Source organism: Indicator indicator, chromosome 7 (assembly GCF_027791375.1).
Source record: "Indicator indicator isolate 239-I01 chromosome 7, UM_Iind_1.1, whole genome shotgun sequence".
NCBI lineage: Eukaryota > Metazoa > Chordata > Aves > Piciformes > Indicatoridae > Indicator > Indicator indicator.
Genome location: NC_072016.1, coordinates 40297374 through 40321594, shown reverse-complemented (window position 1 = coordinate 40321594; position 24221 = coordinate 40297374). Strand labels below are relative to the sequence as shown.

At 44.2% G+C, this 24221-nt stretch overlaps 1 protein-coding gene across 1 annotated transcript in view; it reads right to left on the bottom strand.

The window, feature by feature from the left end:
* Window positions 1-8047: 8047 nt before the first annotated feature.
* Window positions 8048-24221, bottom strand: part of IPMK (inositol polyphosphate multikinase) — a 49249-nt gene continuing 33075 nt past the window's right edge. The window contains exons 4-6 of the mRNA XM_054382238.1: window positions 22719-22891; window positions 12218-12299; window positions 8048-10781 (exon numbers count right to left, since the gene is read on the bottom strand). Coding sequence (XP_054238213.1) covers window positions 10150-10781; window positions 12218-12299; window positions 22719-22891 — 887 coding nt within the window. The 3' untranslated portion in view covers window positions 8048-10149. The remainder of the gene's footprint in view (window positions 10782-12217; window positions 12300-22718; window positions 22892-24221) is intronic.

Sequence of the window (24221 nt, the reverse complement as noted above, 5' to 3'; positions counted from 1 at the left end):
CTGGATGAATCCCATCAGGTCCATGTCCTTCCTGTGTTGAGTACTCCAGACCTGGACACAATACTCCAAGGGAGTTCTTACCAGAGCAGAGTGGCAGAATCACCTCTCTTGGTCTGCTGCCCACACTTCTTTTCATGCAGCCTAGATGAGCTATGACAGAGCCTGGCTGGTTGAAAAGGGACCCCAAAAGCTGCCAGGCAGGGGAAGAAGTTGATTCCAGATGATTAAATACTAGTGTGTGGTTACAATCAGTGAGCTTAATTCTCTCAAAGCCATGACTCAGGGCTACAGGGGAAGCATAGCACTGGGTACTTGTTGCCTTCTTCCCTTTTTCCTCTTCTGCAATCATAGTTCCCTTTGCACAATTACTTTGGAGAGGGCCTCTGAACAAAAAGTTGCAGCCCTAAAAGCTGGCAGTACTAAAACTGTGAGATGCAAGATTTCAGAGAGCTCAATCTAAGCTGCTGCAAACCTTCAGGCTGCTTCAGAAGCACCTCCCACAAACCTGTGTTGCTGCTGGGCTTTAATTAGAACAAAAAAAAAATAGAGTTACCTGCTTTTTGATTGGCTTGAAGGATAATTTTGTGGTAACTTAATGAAAGGATGTGTGTGGCCTGTGATTTTGATTTCATTTAACACCACAAAGGAAAGAGAAGGGCTTCTGCAAATTGCCCATCTCTCAAGTCCCTTTATAATGCTGTACCCTTTTTTCTCACTTGCGATGATGATTACAGCCTCATGAAAATACATCTGTTGACCCAGACAGATCATAACTGTTGCTTTGATTGCTCTTTTTCCACTTTAGTGCTTCCTCATACAGACCAGCAAACAGGGTTAACTGATAAAAGCAGCTATGATACAGCTCTTAGCTCATTTACTAAACTCAAGTTTAGTAAAAAGCAGATTTAGAAGAGAGGCAAGCAGGCAAGCCGAGGCTATGCTCTCTGTTCACAAGAACATTATTTTTCTTGAGGAAGGAGGCTGCTCAATTATTAATAATTATTACTCAAGTCTGTGGCAACAGCTGTGGTTTAATGTTTTTTTCTGGACTTCTGCTATATGCTAAGAGGAGCATTGTACTAGAAGAGAGAGCTGGAAGAGGACTCTCATGACCAACCCAGCTGCCTATGATCCAGGGCATCACAAGGTACTTTACAGGTTATGGATTCTGCCTTTCTTCTTTTTTTTTTTTTTTTTTTTTTAAATCCCAATAAAGAACTTGGAATAAAACCTGGAAAGAGGATAGGGAGTCCCTGAGCTTGGCATTGCATTGTACAGGCAGGGGAGGAGGCTGCTCTAGGTGACCAGAACATGGTCCCAAGAGGTGCAGCATCCTTGGTTAAGTGTCTTTAGATAGTGTAAGACCTAACAGAAGGCTGTGTGAATTCACGTGGGGGTCTACCCAGTCCCAGCTGCCCTTGCCATGTTGGAACCCACAGAGAACATTCCAGCTATATGAAGACCATTGCTTTCATGGGCTTGTTCTGGAGTTATCTCTCCTACCCCCAAACTTCCATGAACAGGAACTGGAGAAGCCCAAGGGCATATGAATAATTTTTTGTGTGTGAAAAGGATGCCAGTACACCCCAGAGGAGACACTACTCCTGTTGCAGACTCACTGTATTTGAGAACAAATGGTTTGTGTTGACCCAACTCCAAGAAGTCCACCTTTTCTTTGTAGCTGGTCCTGGTTTGCTTTTGGCTTTTTTTTTTTTTCCCCACAAAGTAATTTTTACAAAATTAGTGCTTTGGCACACAGTAGCTGTTTGATAGCTTCCCAGCTGCTCACCCAATTTATGTCCACTGAATTTGCTAACAAAACCAAGGTTTTAGAGCTAGACATGTTGCAGAGCTGATACAGACGTGGGGAAATGGGCTGCACTCAATTCCTCCTTACGCTTCATCAGCCAAAGTGTGTGCTGACACTGAGTCTTTACTGCCAGTACTGGGGACATACAGTGCAGCAGGCTGTAGGTTGCCCTTCAGATGCACTGCACAATACATAGATAGATTTATTTGCACTGCTGAGGGCCAAAGGAAGTGTAGAGGACCAGAGGAAAATGTGTATTTGACTGCAGATATTTTACAGTTGATATTCTAAGTCACATTTATCCTCAAATCTTGTGGTGACCTAATCCACAAACTAAGATAATTACATTTAGTGGAAGGCTGAGGGAGCTGGGTCTCTTTAGCTTGGAGAAGAGGAGCCTGAGGGGTGACTTCCTTCATGCTTATAAAGATGTGAAGGGTGAGTGTTGGGAGGATGGAGCCAGCCTCTGCTCAGTGATGTCCAGTGATAGGACAAAGGGCAATGAGTGCAAGCACAGGAGGTTCCCCATGAACATAAAGAAAAACTTTTTCACTGTGAGGGTGCTGGAACAGGCTGTCCAGAGAGGTCGTGGAGTCTCCTTCTCTGGAGACGTTCAAGACCTGCCTGGATGTGTTCTTGTGTGACGTACTCTAGGTGATCCTGCTCTGGCAGGGGGGGTTGGACTGGATGATCTTTCAAAGTCCCTTTCAACCCCTAACATTCTGTGATTCTGTGAATACATTCTGAAAGCTTTTGGTGCACAAGCAAGAGAACACATGAAAACAAAACAAACCCACACAGAAACCAAGACAAACCCCCCCAAACCCAAACAGATGTACAGTGAAACTAGCAGGCTGTTCCTGCAAGCTTTCAGAACTAGGGACCTGGTAGTGGATGCAAAAGGGCTGCACACAGCCTCTTGTAGAATTGTGTTTTCCAGGATGAGTTTGAAGGATTTTGGCATTTCAGATGCAGATGTCCTAGATAAAAAATTAATTTACTTGAATGTTTGGTGTAAAATAAGGTTGCATTGATCTATCCTTCAGCATAACTGCAGGCACTGTCTGCAAGTAGCCCTTAGCTAGGAGCTACTATTAATTGGCACCAACTGTTCCAGTATAATTAAAACCATGATGGCCATCAGTTGATTAATTTAATTAAGTTTTCACATCAGCAAAGCAATAACTCTGTTGCCTACATTAAAGCAGACAGCAAATTTCTCTGTACACAGCTCAGATGATGTCCTCTTTGAGGATGACTCACAGGATCCTACTGTACAACCCAGAGCACAAAGGAAAAGTGCAGCTTTCCCACATTTTCATCTCTGCCTTCCTTTTACTGCCCAACTACTCACCCTCTGCTGAAATGCCAAGGAGGAAAATCAGGTCAGTTTTTGCACCCTTAAGCTGTGATTCTTACAGCTTTCAGTTAAGCATTAAAGGTAATCTTGTGATTTGATTCTTCTGGAGTAAAATGGTCATTTCCTCATTGCTCATCATAGAATGGTTTGGGTTGGAAGGGACTTCCAAAGGTCATCCAGTCCAGGGCAGCCAGCAGGGATATCTTCCACTACATCAGTTTGCTCATAGCCTTGTCCAGCCTGACCTTGAGTATCTCCAAGGATGGGGCCTCTACTACCTCCCTGGACAACCTGTTCCAGTGTTCCACCACCCTCATGGTTCCTAACATCCAATCTAAATCTGCTCCAATTTCAAACCATTGCCCTCATCCTATCACTGCAGGCCTTTGCAAACACTCCCTCTGCAGCCTTCTTGTAGGCCCCCTTCAGGTACTGGAAGGCTGCTATTAGGTCTCCCTGGAGCCTTCTCTTCTCCAGGCTGAACAACCCCAGCTCCCTCAGCCTGACCTCATAGGAGAGATGCTCCAACCCCCTGATCATTTTTGTGACCCTCCTCTGGACCTACTCCATCAGGTCCACGTCCTTCCTGCTTTGAGGGCTCCAGAGCTGGATGCAGTACTCCAGGTGAGGTCTCACCAGAGCAGAGGAGCAGAATCACCTCTCAATCTGCTGGCCACATTTATTTTGATGCAGGCCAGGATGCCATTGACCTTCTGGGCTGCAAGTGCACATTGCTGCCTTATGTCCAGCTTCCATCCACCAGCACCCCCAAGACACTGAACTGTCCCAAATGCATGAAAAATCCCTTCCTTTTTTTTTTCTCTTGTGTCTCAGTTAAGGGGAGGCTTTCCCAAGCCTCTATCCATTCAGAGCACTTCCTGGCAGGGAAGAAGTGTTCAGGGAAAATACTGGCAGAATGTAACACTGACCAACAAGTCACTTGCAACACAGCAATGCACTGTCCATAAAAACTAACCAAAAAAAAAAAAAAAAAAAAAAAAAACAACCAACCCACAAAACATACAAACAAACCCCACCAAAAAACCCCACCAAAAAAAAAAAAACAAACCCTCAAAACAAAACAAGTTATGGTTTGGGGTTTTTGGGGGAGGGAGGTTTGAATTTGGCCTTTTCCCATTTTATAGAAGTGATTCTTGTCTACCAAAGAGGTATTCCCAACAAACAGCAATGGATGTTAGGATAAAAATATGGTGGTAAAGCAAAACTGGTATATTGAAGGTTCATGGAATCACAGAATGGTTTGGGTTGAAAGGGACCTTGAAGATCATCTGGTTCCAAACCCCTGCCATGGGCAGAGACACTTTCCACTAGACCAGGTTACTCAAGGCCTCATCCAGCCTTGCTTTAAACACCTCCAGGAGGTAAATACCTGTTACAGACAGAGAAAAGAGAAGTTATCAGTGCAAGTGTATTCCAGAAACCTTTTTCTCATGCTCTTCCTGTATTAAAAAGAAACCAGCTATGCTTGCAAGTCACTTGCAGAAAATTTTAATGATTTGCCAAACATACAGCTATTGGAATGACCCTAAGTATCACGCAGCATAACTTACAGAAGTCAGTAGATTGCACAGTACGATGTGCTGTAAAAGAAATTACATGGGAACAATACCCTCTGCAGTCCAGCAATGGCCACAACCCAGCAAATGACATTACAGACACAAATCAGAGGAGACTGAATGACAGCTTTAGATGCTTGACCCAAAGAAATGGAGACCAGACCAGGCAAGAGATACATTCACCCACCAAGCATAGTTCACGCTGATTTCTCAGTTTTAAAACCAGTGCACAACATCAGATGCAACATCACATGCTTTGCATTCACCTTCCAGTACAGTTCCCAGAGTATTAAAGTGCTTTTGTGCACTCAAGTTTTATTTACAGCCAGGTGCAGCACACATCATATTTGGAAGTTACATCGCAGGTCACTTTTTCTTTTGAAAACTAAAATAACTTTGAACCAATGCACACAATTCAAACTAAGGTGGTTTTGGAGTACCTTTTTTCTGACTTATTTCCTGTTGAATGTCATCTAAAACTAAATTAAAGTCCAAAGACACAGGGCCTGTCTCCACTAAACAGGACTACAGTGAAAGATTCAGATTCACAGAATGATTTAGGTTGGCAGGGACCTTAAAGATCATCCAGCTCTAACCCCCCTGCCATGGGCAGGGACACCTTGCACTAGACCATAGTGCTCAAGGCTTCATCCAGCTTGGCCTTGAACACCTCCAGGGACAGGGTATCCACAACCTAGGATCCAGTCTCCCACTGAAGCCTGCTCCCCGCTAACTTGCCATTCCTCTTTGTTCATGGGGAAGAGTGCAGAAAGGAAACTGCATTTCCCCCAATCCCTGAGGCATTTGGATGCTGTTTTTCAATACCTGCACTTTAAGAGCAGTTATGGGACACATAGAGTGTTTTAGGAAATAAAAGCTTCACTTTAAATCATTCCACAATAATGCTGTGGGAGGTCATCTGTGGTAACAAAGCAAAGGTTGAAGAAGGCACTAGGGAAGAGGAAGTTTCTTTGGGAAAAAAAGTAATTCAGGAGGGATAATCAGCAACTGATCATAACTTGAAAGGGGTAATCAACAACTGATAGGAACTTTAGACAGCAGATGCGGATATGAGTCTCTTTCCCATGCTTGTTAGTACTTCCTGTCAAGTGATACAGCAGATACAACAAGGCCAGGCTGTAACCATGGCCACTTGACATGGCCAGTGCAGCAATGCCTCCCCTTTGCTGCTGCTGCTGTTTCATGAGAAGAAACCCATTAAAAATCCTGCCTGATCCAGGCTCACCCAGCAGGAGCTCTCTGCAGGTGAGGAAGTTTTACTGGGGCTCTAGGTGTATAATACACTAACATCACTTCAAATGTGTGCCCTCAAGTGTTTCAAGAAGGTGTGCAGTCCGTTAATCAAACCAAAGGGAATTAGTCATTTCCTGATCTACTGAGTGCTTTAGAAGTACTGTAGGGTTATGGAAAAGAATGATGATGCATTAGAGCAGGAAAAACCAGGAAACGTACAAGCTTCATCTGAATCCCAGCTGTAAGCCTTCAGTTTAGTTCACAAAGCAATCTGATTAATATACTTTAAGTATTTCACAATGGTATAATAGTACAATAATTTCCAGTGTAATCTATGCAACAAATTCCACCCATATCCAAAAATACCATCTCTGTAAATGCTTTTGTATAAAACATGATACAATTCAAGCTCTCATTAGATAAGTCTATATACAGTCCTCAGCATCATTAGGTAGAAAGTCTTCTGAGAAGCCTATTCTCAAGGAGTACCTGAATGACAACTCTTCCATCAATCTTCCCTTTTGGCAATTGATTCTGCTCAATCAAGCTCTTATTGCTCAGCAGTTAAACCAGATGAGGTTCATCAATGATGACAGCACTCAGACACAGCACACCAGCCTGGGAAAGACTTGCTTTCAGTTTTGTGGGACAGGAATGCCTACAACCTTTCTCATAAGGATTTCCATGTTACTGTCATAAAATCATTAAGCTGGAAAAAGACCTTTAAGATCACGGAGTCCAACCACAACCCAGCTTCCATGGCCACTAAACTATACCCTGAAGTGCCACATCTACACACTTCTTGAACACCTCCAGGGATGGCGATTCCACACCTCCCTGAGCAGCCTATTCCAGTGCTTCACCACTCTCTCGGTAATTTTTCCTAATGTCCAATCTAAACCTCCCCTCACACAACTTAAACCCATTTCCTCTTGTCCTATCACTAGTTAACGTGGGAGAAGAGACCAGCACCAGCCTCTCTTCAACTTCCTTTCAGGTAGGTGTAGAGAGCAATAAAGATCTCTCCTCAGCCTTCTCCAGATTAAACAACCCCAGCTCCCACAGGCACTTCTTGTATGATGCCCTCCAAAGCCCTCACCACCCTTGTTGCTCTTCTCTGGACATGCTCCAGGACCTCAATGTCTTTCCTATACTGTAGCACCCAGAACTGAAGACAGTGCTCAAAGCTGTGGCCTCACCAGGGCTGAGTACAGAGGCATGATCACTCTCCTACCCCTGCTGGACACATTGTTTTTTATACAGGCCAAGATGCTGTTGGCCTTGGTGGACATCTGGGCACATTGCTGGCTCATGTTCAGCAAGCTGTCCACCAGCACCCACGCTTCACCTGTGCTCTGCATTTCATACAAGGAGCACTGGGAGGGAGGAAGGAAGGGAGGGAGATCAATGGCAATGCACACACTTAGTGACCAGTGTCTCCCTGTTCATCTTCCAATTAATTCCATCATCTGTTTAATAATTTCTGTGAACACATCTCACTCCAACTGAAAACAAGCTGATCAAATACAAGACACTAGAAACACCACACTTAAAATGTGCAAGATGGAGGTGGATGTAACACCTCTGTGGGCTTCAACTCACAGCTGGTGCTGAGCCAAAACACCTCCACAGCAAGCTTCATTTACACAGCCTCCCATTAAAACCACTCTTCTCTCTCAGGCTACATCTTCAATGAACAAAGATACACCCATGATAACTACAGGTAAAAAAACAGGATAGTTTTAAAAAATTTTTACTATTATTATTTTTTTATTCAAAATATTCTGACAGTTTAACAATATTCCAGGTGCATTACAAACACTGCCAAGGTCAACACAACAATCAATACTTAAAGAGCATTCAAACACTGAGGACGTATAATCTGAAAGCAGAGACAGGAGAACGCGCTTTATATTAAGAGCATACAGATCATTTCCCAATGACTGACCTCTTTTGAGGCAGGTGTTTGATTTCTCCAGCACGAAATGGATTTAAATCCAGAAGAGATGAATTACAGAGGACAAAAACTGGGATGTGTCAGTTTCCTCCCTCCCCCCCCCCCCATTTCCTATAAAACATTTGTGAATTCACCACACGAGGCCACTCGCAGCCCAGACTAATCTAGCACTGACTATTTATGAGCTAGAACAACAAAACTCTAACAGAGAAACTGGCTTTGTCAAAGCAAAGGAAACTACAAACTCCTTCTAGAATATGGCTTAAATTAGTTCACAGAGTGCTGGGAATACATTAACTTAATTATATGGAGCAATGAAAATACGAGGTTGAAGAAAAAAATAAGATACTTTCTCCTCCTGAGATTTTTTTTTCCCCCACAGCATAAAATTTCCAACAAAACGATTCTCTGCCCCTCCTGCAAGCATCTTTTCCTGTGCTTCAAAAGCATTATGGTACTACCAGATTGGTTTAATTCTTCACTAGTTTAGCCAATATTAGCTTTAGAGTTTAAACAATAAAGTTCCACGCAGAATACCCTGTTTCTTCCAATCAACCCAGCTTCTCAAACAGCATTATTTGCTTGAAAAAGTGTTTCTCTCTTTCTGATATACAAAACATGTCAGATGGAGAACTTGCGAAGACATGAACCCAAATGAGTGCATAGTGCAGAACATCAGACAGGAAGAGCAGCAAGGCCACCATGCCACAGCATGTCCATATGTACAAGATGCATGTTTCCACTGATCAAATCCATTCTAAAAAGTGCTATTTTGGGGGCTTGCTTAAAGCATCAAAAGGATGGCAAGACACATTCTGTCCCAACTTTTCCTATAGCTGACTATATACGCATGGTAGGACGGCCACATGCACAGCATACAGAAGAGACACACCAAAAAAAAAAAAATGCTTTGGATACATCCTCCTGACCTCAAACATTCCATATGAAAGCTTAAATTTTCCCAGTGAAAAAGAAAGAAGTGGGATAACTTTTAAATTACACAGCTTGCCTGTGTGTCATTAAAAGAACATTATTAAAGAGCTGGCTTTAGCCCAAGGTGAGAGAGCCACAACTCCACCGCAACACACGGAGGTACGTCTGGTTGCTTCAGGGCTGAACAGGATCTTCAAAGGGTCCTTCACCTGTATTGCTCGTCGTTCCCAGCCAGTGCTCCCCAGCAGTGGAAATGTTGAAATGCTTGTTGCAAAAAGATGAGGGGCCAAGGGCTAGAGGACATCTCTCTGTATGCTTACTCAAAAGGCTTTGTTTCCCCATTTGATCAGTTGGCTTTTAGAAGCAATGTTGTTGGAGAAGGGCCATCCGAACAAAGGAGCGAGGTATTGCCCTCAGTCACATCAGACACTCCATTACCAGACTGACTTCATCCCCTAAAACCAAATTCCTGGAACATATCACGTCTGCATTCTTTTACTCTTTCTCAGGACCAGTTTCTCTAGCAGTTGTGCAGTTTAAGCCTGTTAGGGTATTTTACTCCAGCTTTTTCTTAGCACCTCAACACAAATTAGGTTGCAGCTTGTCTGTGGTGAACGTCGGCTCTGGACAACCACCATGAGGGGAAGCGCCCGCAGCAGGGCTGAAAGAACAGCAACATTGTCCCGTGACATGGAAAAGCACTTTCTGACAGACTGGCTTCCAGGCTAGGCTACTGACTCAGAACACCACTGCTCCGAGTAGGATTAACTCCAGTTATTGAAGGACAGTAAACACAAGAGGGCAGTACTGAGGACATCAATCCTGCTGATGAAAGAGTTTTCAGTCCGTGGTCTAAAGACCTGCTAATGGAGATACGGCTCAGTGTCAAGGCTAGGTGGGCAAACGCTTCGTCCTTAGGGAACTAAGCTAACCCTTGCTTTTTGGACTCCTCGGATGTAAGCCAACCACGTACATTTCATTCTGCTAATTCACCTATCCTGCTTCATCTCAAGTATCTTCGTCATCCTTTCACACTCCCTAATTAACTATCAATTATTTTCCTGAGTGAGATTATAAAAAGTTAAACCCTTCTACCAAAAGTACAAAGACAAATAAAGTATAGAACAATACAAACCCAGTTATACAGCATTACAAGTGCAGAAATTCTTCATGTTGTTGCTCTTCTTTTTATCATTGGCCCCCGGTAAAAAAAAACAGAACAAAACAAAAACAAACCAACAAAAACATAGCAAAGAATTTAGTTATCCAAAATACTTTGCAGTACTGTGATTAAATTCTTCAGACCATAAATGTAGCCCTCATCCTTCGTGTTGCTCGGAAAGACGTGAGCGAAATCTATCATGCGGACTTCTACGGCTGGAGTCTCCTTCAGCTCCGCTGGCATGTGACAGAAAACCTTTTCCAGTTGGGGTAGGACGTTCCCGTTCAGGTGCTCCTGGGCGATGCACGCGCTGCTTTTCCACACATCTTGCTCCAAGGTCTCAACTTTCAACGAGAGCTGGCTGTGGGGCCTCTTGGAGTAGGCCTTTTTGTGAAGTGCGTAAAATTTGGACAAGCCTTTACCGACAGAGGCCTCAATCTTCCCGTTCTCCGTAGCGCTTATTACGTGAATATTATTATTGTACTCCAGTATGTCTCCACCTGACAACAGGCCTTTGGGCACTCCTCTCTTCTCCGCCAAGGTGACGTCGCTCAGCCGCATGGTTGTTGCCTGGCACGAGCCTTCATAAACAAACAGTAAGGAGCTTGCATAAAAGTTGAGTTGCTCCTGGCCCTCAAACCACTCCAGAATTTTTTCAACCTTCCGAATGCTGGCAGCTATCGCATCTTTTCTCAAGCAGTACCCATTGTGGAAAAACTTGGAGATGCCTGCAAGAAATAGAAGACACATTTGGGGATTATTTTCAACTCTGGAAAATCAAAATCAAACATTCCTAATTACTTCTGAATAAGAACAGTTCTTGAGCGATATATGGACTGACTTCAACAGAGAAGGCCCCTTAAATTAAAAGGTGTGTTTACAGTAGATTTCTAAGGTAAAAGACCATCCCAGAAGGGTAGGGGTCAGAAGGGACCTTTGGGGGCCATCTAGTCCAAACCTCCTGCTAAAACTGAGTCACCAACAGCAGGTTGCCCAGGATCACAGTGTCCAAGGGGGCTTGAAATCTCTCCAGAGAAGGAGACTCCATAACCTCTTTGGGCAGCCTGCTCCAGGGCTCCAGCACCCTCACACCAAAGAATCATAGAATCACAAAATGTTAAGGGCTGGAAGGGACCTCCAGAGATTGTTGATTCCAACCCCCCTGCCAAAGCAAGATCACCTAAGGCAGGTCACACAGAAATACATCCAGACAGGTTTTGAAAGTCTTCAGAGAAGGAGACTCCACAACCATTTTTGGGCAGCCTCTTCAGGGCTCCGTCAACCTCATATTAAAGAAGTTTCTCCTTGTGTTGTGGTGGAACCTCCTGTGTTCCAACTTGTACCCATTGTTCCCGGTCCTATCACTGGGCACCATTGAAAAGATTCTGGTACCTTCATCTTGACACCTGCCCCTCAGATTATACACATTAATAAGATCCCTTGTCAGCCTTCTTCTTTCAAGATTACAAACTTTCCCCTCCTGTTCAGATGGAACCTCCTGGGTTCCAGTTTGTTGCCCCTTGTCCTGCCACTGGGCACCAATGAAAAGGGTCTGGCCCCAGCCTCTTGCCCCCCACCCTTCAGCTGTTCATTAGCATTGATCAGATCCCCTCTCAGGCTGTTGTTCTCCAGGCTAAATAGCCCCAGGTCTCTCAGCCTTTCCTCCTCACAGAGATGCTCCAGGCCCCTCAGCATCTTTACAATCTTTGACGGACTCTCTCCAGTCTGACTGTCTTGAGCTGAGGAGCCCAGAACTGGACCCAGCACTCCTTCACTAGGGCAGAACATAGAAGACAGGTAGAGATAAAAATAGACATTTTATAAAAATATTTCATACTTGTCAAAGATTTCTATTTTGTTATAGTTTCAAAGCTGCAAAGAAACAGAATTCTACCACTGTGACTCCCCTTAGTAGTAGTAAAAGACAGGTGATGAGGAAATTTCTATAGGCTACACTGCAATTACAGCCAACTGCAAATTCAATTTAGGATCAACAGGTACTTCAAATGATACAGGACACAACTAAGGAGCCATTTGGCCAGAGAAGAAAAAGTGATTTTTAAACTGGGAACCCACAGAACACTTCTCCCATGCAGTTCCCTAAATGAGTAAATAAATGAAAACCATCCAAGAGCACCAAATTTTCACACAGTAATTCCCTTACCCTCCTTTATGGTCTCCTTTGTCAAGTTCCTTCCATAGTGCTGGTTTTGTGTCTCGTAGCTGTCAGAAGAGACGTGGTAAACCTGCAAGAAATAAAGGAGGTGACTCAGTGCTTATTTGGAACAACCAATGTTTCTGCAGAGCCAGGAGAGCCCTTTCAGAGGCCCTGGGACCCTTCAGCCCTCGCAGCTAGGGCCGAGGTCCTTGCAGCGGTCAGCAGTGCCCTCTAGTGCTCTGCGCTGAGAAATCCTCCCCTTCACGTAGTAGGCTCTAAGCAGCAGCATGAGAAAGACATCATTATGTTGGTAAAAAGCCACAGAGTCATTAGGGGAAAGCATTTGATGGGGCACTCGCCTCCCAAACCCATGCTAAGACTTGAAGCAGTCCCACTCCTACCCATGTCACTATGGATATTGAATCATTAAGATGCAGCAAGCTCAAAACTTCAATGGAGTTTGCTCTCTCCTGAGGAACACCACTAGTTGCAGGGCTCCAACAGATCATGACCCTCTTGAGCTCTGCTGTTTAGCCAGTTCTGGATCCATCTCACCATCCATTCTTCTAACTCAGACTTCCTGAGCTTACCTATGAGGAGACAGTGTCAAAAGCCTTGCTGAAGCCAAGATAGACAATGTCTTCTGCTCTCCCATTAAGTCACACCATCATGGAAGGTTATCGGATTAGTCAAACATGATTTCCCCTTGGTAAATCCATGCTGGCTGCTCCTGATAACTTTCTTTTCCTCCACATGCTTTTCTTCCAAATATTCATCATGACAGCAAGCCAGTAAGAAATACTATGGTGTGACAGGAAGGTCCAGCTCTATGAGACCCATCTGAAACTGTCATTGTTGTCACAAATGAGTAAAGAAATGCTAGGAGCTGAGTGAAAGCTCTGTTCCAGCACTGACAGGGGTTCATCTGCTCGTGGCTGAAAGGGAGGCAACTCACTCGGGCCCAGTTTTGTCCATATCAGGACTTGTACAAGCAGAACAACTTAATTCAAGAGCGTTTTACACAGAGACACACTGAAATAATTTCCATAGCAGAAACGAGCCAGCCAGCCCGCCCCAAGTGTAATTTGTTTATGGGAGTGCAGACAATTCTTGCAGAAGTGATGGTGTTACCAAGCAGGCAGCTGTCTCTGGCAGAAACTTTATGCTTGGCACTTGTTCAGACCACCCAACCCTGCAGCACCCATCCTGGCTGCAGCACTCTGCCCTCCCTTCACCCACCATAAAAAAAGATAGGATCCCACAGAAAGAAAGTCAGAGTGCATCAGTGAAGCGTCTCCTGCCCCCAGCCCTCCTCTGGGGTCTTTTTCTTGCTCTAGGCCACAGAGAAAGTCCAGGACAGTGAAACGTCAGTGCATAAAAAGGAGCGGTACCTGAGCTATAGATTAAAGAAAAAAGAATTCTCTGTTTTCATTGCAGCCCCCCCCACCCTGGAACCCTTCTCCTCAAAAACTGTGAAAGTGTTTAAGACCAGCCTGAAATTAGGTTTTGAATAGCTTGATCTAGCAGGAGGTGTTCCTGCCCTTGATCTAGCAGGAGGTGCCCAGCGCAGGAGTTCAGAACCAGGTACCTTGAAGGTCCCTTCCAAGTCAAGCCATTCTATGATTCTACAAAACCAAATGACATGCACAATATGAAAACACAGCTCTGTAACTCCTGCTTTACAGAGTAACTGGAGAGAAACATCTGAAACAGCTCTTATTTTGACAAAAAAAAAATGTAGAAGTAATTAAATTCAGGGGCCCCAAGGATCTGAAATCACAGTGTGGGGAAACTGATTGAAGCCATCAACTGTGAATCTGAAGGGACAGTAGGTAATTCTGGTGATATTAAAGAAATAACAGCTGTCAGTCTGAATGCTGAAGTCACTTGGTAGCAGAGATACTTCCCACTGTTAGGATTCCTGTTCTCACTGTTATGACACTTGTAGAAGCTGTGGCCCTGACATCTACAGACTGCACAGAGGATGAAGATTCTGACGACTACATCTAGGTTTCCACTAGCTGTGTCCTCATTTTAATAACATGAAATGTTCTCCTTCAGTCAGTCTAGGGGCAGCTCTCTCCACACACCAGCACTGCAGTACCAAATCCTGAAGGAATAATCTTGTTTCCCAGAACGTTATCTCTTCCTGTAGGAGCTAACAGCTTTTGTGACATGGGCACTTGCTCAATAAAGCTGATTAAAATCTGCAAGCTCATTTCGTTTTCCAGCAAAATGCTGGAGCAGCATACAAGCCCCCTGTGCTTCTGAGCTGGGTTTTCTGTGGTGCTACCCAACCTGAGCTCATAATTTGCACAAAACCATTCCCCCCAGATGTGCAAAACACACCACCCCCAGCAGAATGTGTGTTTTGCATTAACAGTGGCCCTTAACTACACAAAACAGTGGTTGACAAACTACCAAATCCCACACACCCCCCAATGTATACATTTGATCAGCTTGTCAACAAGCCAAGCCTTGGAACACCTTTGGCTACCACTGGGCTTGGCTGCAGACAATGGCATTGAAAGGCATGTAGCTAACCATGAAAGCATTCTCCATGGTAGCCAAGAGCTGTCTCTTTAATACTGCTTAACACCTTTTCTCAGCTGCAAAGAAGTGACTATTTGAAACATTCCTGGAAAGCCTCAACCAAATCCAAATACATTAAGCCTCATACAAAAAGCAGAACAACAGAAGGGAAGGTTTTGACAGTTCCTGTATAACCTACTCTAGGGTGATCCTGCTCTGGCCAGGGGGTTGGACTAGATGACCTTTTGAGGTCCCTTCCAACCCCTAATATTCTGTGGTTCTATGGAAATCATCTTTCTCCAGTTCTTGCTTCACCCTCACATACCCCAACCACAGAATCACAGAATGTCAGGGGCTGGAAGGGACCTTGGAAGATCATACAGTCCAACCCCCTGCCAGAGCAGGATCACCTATACCAGATCACACTGAAACACATGCAGATGGGTGTTGAGTATCTCCAGAGAGGGAGACTCCACAAGCTGCAGGGCAGCCTGTTTCAGTGTTCCAAACCCACCCTCACCTACCCCTACCAAACTGAGCCATCACTGTGCTGCAGTGACAGAAAACTGAAGTCACCTCCCAGCCTATGTACCTCTTGCTTCCTTGTGCTTTTGTTCACAGTCGCCACCACTAATCTGCTACTAACCCTTCCCAAAAGGATATTTGCCTTTGAAGGAACCTATTTCTGTATCCTTGTTGCTGCCTGTCCCAGCCCATTGCTGTCAGCACCATGACAAGGCAAGTAAGTCAAATCTGTAACCTTAACAACGGTCAGGAAATGAGGAGACAGAAAACTCTCCCTCTCCGTCCACCTGCCGCAGCCCGCTCTGTGTTTGCTCTGTATTCACCAGGAGCTGCACCGTACAGTACAAGGCAAAGAAAACTCCTGCTGTGATCTGCAAAACACTGCCTTGGAGAAACCTCCTGCCTCATCAGGGACTTTTATACATTCTGACTATGCAAGATCAGAGCTGCTTTGGCTGACACTGCAAATGCTCCTCATGCCTACAAGCAGCTCCCATTTGGTGAGGCGATTACACAAACAAAACTGGAATCCAGCATGCTAAGAGGGTTGGGGTTTTACTTAGTAGTAGTAGGGACTCTGTATGGGCAGCACATCAAAAAATCATGTCATAGAATCTCAGAATGGCTTACGATGGAAGGGACCTTAGAAATCACCTACTCCAACCCCCCTACCATGGGCAGGGACACCTCTCAACTAGACTCAGTTGCTCAAGGCCTCATCCAATCTGGCCTTGAACACCTCCAGGGAGGAGGCATCCACAACCACTCTGGGCAACCTATTCCAGAGTCTCACCACCCTCATACTGAAGAATGTCTTCTAAGATCCAGTCTAAACTTGCGCTCCTCAGCTTAAAGCCTCTTGTCACTAGACACTCTTATGAAAAGTCTCTCTCCAGCCTTCCTGTAGGCTCCCCTCAGGTATTAGAAGGCAGCTCCAGGGTTGTCGTCCCCCAGAGTCTCCTCCAGGCTGAACAACCCCTGCTCCTCAGCCTATCCTCATAGCAAATCAAGATGATTAACTGTTAAGGGAAGTCTATCTTTGGATTTTTCTACCTGTACATGGCTTTTGTTCACCCCCAAGGCATTAAGTTGTTGCTGCTTGCATACACATTCTTGTGTCCTATCTCCAATTATATTTAGTTCATCTGATATTCCTGAACTGAGAGAAACCTTGAGCTGAAATAAAAAGTTGGTCCAGTGTGGTCTTTAAAATGGCACAACCCTTGCAAGACCTCAAAACGCTGAATGGGATACAGAGCTTGGAAACCTTGCGACAGCAGCTTTAGGACGTGAAGCTGAAGACTGGAGTGAGGAAAACCAGTATCCAATGTTATGTAATGTTATTTACACTCCTTCCATAGCAAGGCAGGGAAGTACACACACTCTTCAAATACTCATCTGCAGCAACACCCCAACTGCCAGAATGCATCATTTAAATACATATTAAGAGCATCCTGTTTGGTGGAGATACTGAAAGCACAAGTTAAGAACTCGATGGACTTTTCTGCAGAGCTCTTTTCCATCTGCAGAAGCATTAACTAACCGGCAATGCTGGAACTGGGGGAAAACCCTGTTTTGAGCAAGCCTGTACAGTGCCTGAGAAGTAACTTCCCATGGAGCTCCCAGTGCCAGTCTCTGTTCTCCCGCATGCCTGTTCAGGCCAGCCTGGCAGCTGCTCTTCTAAGCAAGGACACGGAGAGCAGAGATACATGATCTGATGCTGAGACATTCAGACTTCAAAGGGCCGAGATGTTCACCTCTTCTATTTTTCCATAAATATGGAAAAATGGCCACCCCTATTTCACACTCAGACAGGTAAGAGCGAGCCAGTGTGTAAATATCACACAGAGTTTTCTGTTCACAGCAGGGCACCTCCGCTCTCCTACCTGGCACCTGAAGGTCAGTAACCAGCCTGCTGCCAAAATGAAGCCAGGCCTGAAGCAGCTGAAAGCAAGCAGCACTCTAGCTAATCTGAGGACCCATCCAACATCACCATCAGTCCAACACCTCTGAAGGAGGTAACACCAGCACCAGGCCAAGACCCTCACCCACATCTGGGTCCCACCTTTTGCCTGGACCTCACATTGTCCTTCTATCAATACACAGGTTTCCTTCATGTCTGAAGAACTCAGGTTTCTCTGCAGCCCTGCCATCTCCCAGAGACTGATCCTAAACATTAAGTTTCAACAAGCTTCATTTTTTCTATTTCCAGAAGGATTTGAAAAGTACCAAAGGGAGAAACTTTTTCAAATCCGTTCTCTTCTCTAACACTGCTCTATAGTGCTGCTGTTAACACTGTTATTGCTGAGAATACACCCATTTTAGCTAAATCCATTTAGCTTAACACCTTCTTTTCTAGAGAAAAGGGGGAAAAAAGAAGTCATCTCTCATCTCATCTATCATCAGCTTCCTCCTAACACGTCTTATCAGCTGTAAGGACACAATTGGACCAGCTGTCATATACATGATGAGTCTCCCATGGAAGCAAAAACTGCTGGGGAAAAAAAAAAACAAAACACCACCACACCAAAGTGCCCACCTGCTAGAATTTGCACAAGAAGATAACAGAGGAGCTCCTGAACTCTACAAATTAAGTACTCTGGAACACATCCTTCCATCCACTAGCTGATATCAGGTTCCCAGGAATTGTTGCCTTCATTTCTGCAGCATGGATTCAGCACAATCAGACTGAAAAACGGATGAGCCCAACTCAACTATGGGAGCTGGGGAGTGACAGTGGAAAGAGAGAAGAGCAGAGGTGGTGGTACAAAGAGGTAACACAGAATCACAGAATGGTAGGGGTTGGAAAGATCCTTCAGAGGACATCAAGTCCAACCACCCCGCAAAACAGGACCACTAATGGGCAGGTCACACAGAGCATGTCCAGGCAGGTTTTGAAGATCTTTAGAGAAGCAGACTCCACAACCTCTCTGGGCAGCCTGCCCCTAGGATTCTGTCATCCCCACAGTAAAAAGGTTTTTTCTCATGCTGAGATGAAATTTCCTGTGATTGAGTTTATGTCCATTGCCCCTCCTCCTGTAACTGGGTATCACCAAAAAGAGACTGGCTCCATCCTGACAGCCACCCTTCAGATACTTGTAGACATGGATAACGCCCCCTCTTAGCCCTCTCTTCTCCAGCCTAAATAGCCCCAGGTCTCTCAGCCTCTCCTCGTAAGAGAGATGCTCCAGTTCCTCAACCACCATCATAGCTCTCTGCTGAACTCTCTCCAGCAGTTCCCTGTCTCTCATGAACTGGGGAGCCCAGAACTGTACACAGTATTCCAGGTATGCACAGAGAATTGAGCCAGAGCCTTGGCTCACTGCTCATTTCAACCCTGCAGAGATCTTGCTTGTTTGGAAGGTCAGTTGTTTTTTCTCACATTTGCTGTGGTCTGGATTTCTTAAGTTTCCTGGAGGGTGTTAGTTCCTGGTTTGTCTTCCAGTTTTGTCTTCCCGTTTCATTAAACATAAAAGCTTGAATTGGACTTACAAATTGTGTCAGAGCAGAATTAGGTTAGAAAAATATTAGGAAAAATTCTTTCCTGCAAGAGTGTTCAGACATTGGAACAGGCTGCCCAGGGAGTCACCATCCCTGAAGGGGTTCAAGAAACGTGTGGACATGGCACTTTGGAATATGATTTAATGGCTGTGGCACTCTTGGGTTGATGGTTGGACTTGATGATCTTTAGAGGTCTTTTCCAACTGAAACCATTCTACGATTCTATGAAAAAAAAATCCAATTCTGGCCAATTTTATTGTGAAAGAATACAAACACTAGATGCAGGATTTAATAGCTTTACTATTCCTTCCTTCCTTCCTAAACCTTGTTATTAACACACCAAACCTCATGAAAATTACCACAATAGGTTCCTAAAGAGCTCATAAAATGTCCTCAAACACAGTCAGTTTTAAAACAGCCTGTGGGAAGATGTGCTGTAGATTAGGAAACTCAGTTGTACAAACAGTTTTGATGAGGTATCTGCATTACTGCATGCGAGAGATGATAGGCACAAACGATAAGAGCAAATGATGGATGGCAGTGACAGAGTTACCTAATCACCAGTTTCTGCTTTAAAAAAAAAACCTTTCAGCAACATCATGGACAATGTGAGACTGAAAGCAAGATGTTCTGGAAGAAAAAGAAAAGCTGCAGAAATCAGGATTCCAGATTGTGAATCAGAAATTTGGATTCTCAGTCCATCCAGAATCCACAACGAGCTTACAACCCACATATTCTGCCTGCATTCCACAGCACACAAAATGCTCTATTTTTAGAGGATTGCAAATATATTTCTTATAGATTTCTATGTCCCCGACTGAAACCCATATTGCAACTTGTATTTTTGCTGCTGGAACTGCATATTAGTTATCCAGCTTATATTTAAATCGTCCCTACTGTCACAGCAAATCTATGTCATCATCTGTTACAAAAGGGAACCTCTCCTCTAAGCGTGAAATTGGGTTTTTAACCGAAGTTATTGAAATTAGGGTATTTTCTATGTGCATTTCCGTGCATTTATTCTGTCTGTTCTGTGCATTAAGATGAATACAGTTTAGCACATGCCAAAAGCCAGAGCTATCTACATAAATCAAAGCACTGCCAGGTAGCAGACTTGCTTAAGGACAAACCATCTCATGAAAATTATCAGGGGGGCTGGAGCACCTTTCCTAAGAGGGCAGTCTGAAGGAGTTGGGGTTGTTCCGCCTGGAGATGAGAAAGATGCAGGGAGACCTAATAGCAGTCTTCCAGTATCTGAAGGGAGCCTACCAGAAGGCTGCAGAGGGACTGTTTCCAAAGGCCTGCAGTGATAGGAGGAGGGGCAATGGTTTGAAATTAGAGAACAGCAGATTCAGATTGGATGTTAGGAACAAGTTCTGCACCATGAGGGTGGTGGAATACTGCAACAGGTTGCCCAGGCTGCGAGAGTTGGGGCTGTTCAGCCTGGAGAAGAGACGGCTTCAAGGAGACATTAAAGCAGCCTTCCAGTACCTGAAGGGGACTACAAGAAAGCCAGGAAGGGACTTTTTACAAGGGCTTGTAGTGATAGGACGAAGGGAAATGAATTGAAGATGGAGAAGGGCAGATTTAGACTGGGGACTGGGAAGAAATTTTTTATAGTGAGGCTGGTGAGACACTGGAACAGATTGCCCAGGGAGGTTGTGGATGCCCTCTCCCTGACAGTGTTCAGAGTCAGACTGCATGAGACCTTGAGCAACCTGATCCAGCAGAAGGTGGCCCCTACCATGCAGAGGGGTTGGATCCAGATAATCTTTAAGGTCCCCTCCAACCTAAGCCATTCTATGAATGAAATCTATGACTCTACGTTTTTTGTCCAGCAAACACCAGCAACCTCCATCCAGCAAGTCAGGTGCTAGAGGCAGCAAATGCCTGTACAGAAGAGTGTTTATTGCCAGAGTCCTGCACAAATAAAGCCATCAGAGAGGCAGAGAGCACCCCATAATCAAGAGGTGGCAAGCTGAACAGAGAAAATGCCTTCTGAATTTAGGCTTTGCTAAACGTTGTGTGAGGGGAGGAGAAACCTTTTGAATTCTCTTTGGAAAATAACTTGCAACATGCAATTTGGTAGCAAAGGCACAAAACAAATCTCGTCTAAACACCAGATGGGAAATTGCAGTGCTTGGGGGGGGACCATCATTATACATACAGCTTCAATTAGGGAATCAAAAAGGATTTCTGCCCCAGGATGAAGGTACCAATAAATGACAATGTTAGGAACAATATTCCCCAGTAAAAATACCATGGAAGCAAGCACTCATTCCTCTTGACATGGAACAAAGGATGTGGAGTACATTGTTTTACACAGGAAATAAGAAAGGTTATGTAACTATGTAAGCCAAATCCAAAGCTATAATCTCCAGCCTTCCCTCTCCATCTCAACTGCTTCACTGCTTTTTGACTCGACTCCCACAGCCTTTCTCATAGGCTTACATAATTACTACTCATGACCACTATAATTTATAGCTGTAAATGCTTATCTCAAGACAGAGTTAAGGCTGAGAGCTTAGGCAATTAAGTACAAAACATTACAGAGATACTAGAATTATTTCAAACAATGGTGCAATCTGCACACTGCTGCTATATAACAGCGAAGGGGAAGCTTATCAAAGTCTTGATGCAGAACTGGAGAAGCCCTGGCTTTGGGTATGCAAGAAGGAAAACAAAGAAAAAAAATCTCACATCAAAATCAAAGCAGGAAAGAAAGTCCTTTAAATGCATCAGGAATTTATTACTGACAGCAACACCTCGCTGTGACCGATCCATCAGTGTTCTGTACAGCTTTTCTTTACACTCAAGATTTAGAGCAGCCAATACACAATTATTGAATGTCCATTTTTCTCCTCACCTAGGATAAGGAATAGTCACAGAGTTAGTAGGAATAGCTGTAGGGCCTTGTCTCTCTCAAACTAACCTTCACCTGACAGTTGTTCCTTGAGCATGCAAGCGTCAAAGAGGTTTTCTTCTGTGGAAAGCTGTTTAAAATGCAGACCGTAAACAGCTATTTACAGCTACAAGCATTACCTCTGAGAGCTAACTTACTCTTCTCTAAAACATTAAACAAATTATTTTTATAGAAAAGAGGCAAATGAAAGGTTTGGAGAGGATATAGCTGGTTATTAAATCATTACAAAGACTGGTTCAGTACATGAATCATAGAATGGTTTGGGTTGGAAGGGACCTCAAAAAGTCATCTAGTCCAACCCCCCTGCACTCAGCAGGGACATCCTCTACTAGATCAGGTTGCTCACAGCCTTGTCGAGCCTCACCTTGAATAATTCCAGAGATGGGGCCTCAACTGCCTCCCGTGGGCAACTTCTTCCTAATGTCCAATCTAAATCATTTCTTTTTTAATTTCAAACCATTGCCCCTCATCCTATCACTGCAGGCCTTTGTAAACAGTCCCTCTGCAGCCTTCTTGCAGGCCCCTTCAGGTACTGGAAGGCTGCTATTAGGTCTCCCTGGATCCTTCTCTTCTCCAGGCTGAATAACCCCAGCTCCCTCAGCCTTTCCTCTTAGGAGAGGTGCTCCAGCCCCCTGATCATTTTTGTAGCCCTCCTCTTTGATATAAGCCTATAAAAGTCAAAAAATCCTTTGATAATCTGAAGTATCTGCTATGTGAGAAGAATCAATTGCCATTACCTTCAGTTTTCAAGAACTATGGTCTGTCCCAGCCCCTCTCTTGTACACACATACCAAAGCCAGGCTGTAGGTTCCCAGAAGGGACAGGGCCAAGGCAAACACTTCTTGTGAACAAGAGCAGTGTGTTTTGGAACATATTTCACACAGCAGTTGATACCAGCACTACCAACATGTTCAGATAACGCTTTATTGACACAAAACTCAAGAGGGTTGTCACTTGCTAGTAAAACTAACAGTGGGACAACAGGCCAGAGCAGAAGTTGGATTTGAAAACAAAACAAGTTCTTACCCTCATGCCAAGTACCAAAAAGCCAATCTCTTCCATCAGTGGGTACTTGCTGACCTGCTGCTGTATCTTCTCAGCTGAAGCATACGGATCATAACTTTTCTGACCTATTTTTACATCCATTATGCAAGGCTTATTAAACTTACGGGTCACATCTTCCAGTTTTAGATACGTATCTGTTGGAAAGACAAAACTTTCATAAACAGCAGGTCAAAGTAAAACCATTATATACTTTCTGCTAGGCTTCTGTAAAGGAAAGAATAGTTTCAAGCTTAACACCATGAGTTCTTTGAGAGTCAAATTTGTCTCTGAGCACAGACTACATTGTGGCCACTGACACCCACAGGTTCTGTTGGCATTAAATTGGAAGTGTCATATTGTTTACAAAACTGTGTACAATTAAAGTGTGCTAAACTAGCACTCAAATCCCGATTATTGCCCAGATGACATTCATGAGGAGCTTTTATTAATCCATTAGCATAGTTCACACAGCATTAATAAGCACAGAGAAATGCAGGTTACTCAGGGGCTGCTTTTGCAATGGAGATGGTGTTGTCTTTCTCTGTGTGAAAGGGCTGGAATTAAACCAGCAACTTTTCTTTGTGTCACTTTGAAAATGCAATTAACATTTCAGAGCTCTACCCTGCAGGAGCCAAAATGCATCTCATTTTTCTTCTTTTTATCCCGCTCCCATCCATACTCATTTCTCACGGGAAAAGCACTCCTCAAATCCTAGGCTGCCCTCAAATCCTAGGCTGCCTTTCATCCACTTCCAAAAGTCCCTTTTTGGGGTGGCTGGACTAAAAAAATCCAAGCCCCTGAAGCACCTAAACATTTAAAGGAGTATCTAAAACCTGGTCAAACTGGTTCATGCTTTTCTCCAGCACAGGTCAGAGATTATTACTAACACAATGTACAGCAGTGATTGTCAGAAGACAACAGGAAAACAAACTCCAGCACCTGCCTGACTCACAGATAGCTCTGCCTCGAGGAAGCCTGCAGCGATCTGCAGCCCTTGCCAGGACACTACGTGCACCAAGACAACACACAGCATTACCACACATCTCATTCTTCACATCAGCTTCTGCAAGTGCACCTGTTGTCAGTCACGAACTTCACACTAAAGTTTGCTTTTCTTTCAGGCACAGCCTGTTCCATGAGTGTATTTTTTTGGCTTTCATGTACTCTGAAGACACAAACCCATTGTGTTATTCCCCATTCCTGCAGCATGATCTAAAATGGGCCTGCCAGAGAAAGCAAAAACAGTTCAAGTTTGAGGAGAGACAAGGGCCAAAGGGTCTTGTTTTGATAGCTGTACCAACAGGTAACAAAACCAGTTATAGAGTCAAGATAAAGGGAACTAGCAATGTTTCAATTAATAAGTAGAAACACTTAAGGATAACAAATGAAAGGGACGTTAATTACTTATAGTAAGTCCTACCTAGAGCTTCAGTTTTTACACCGTCATGATCAAATGTCCTAGTTTACCCCAAAGGCTGTATGTAT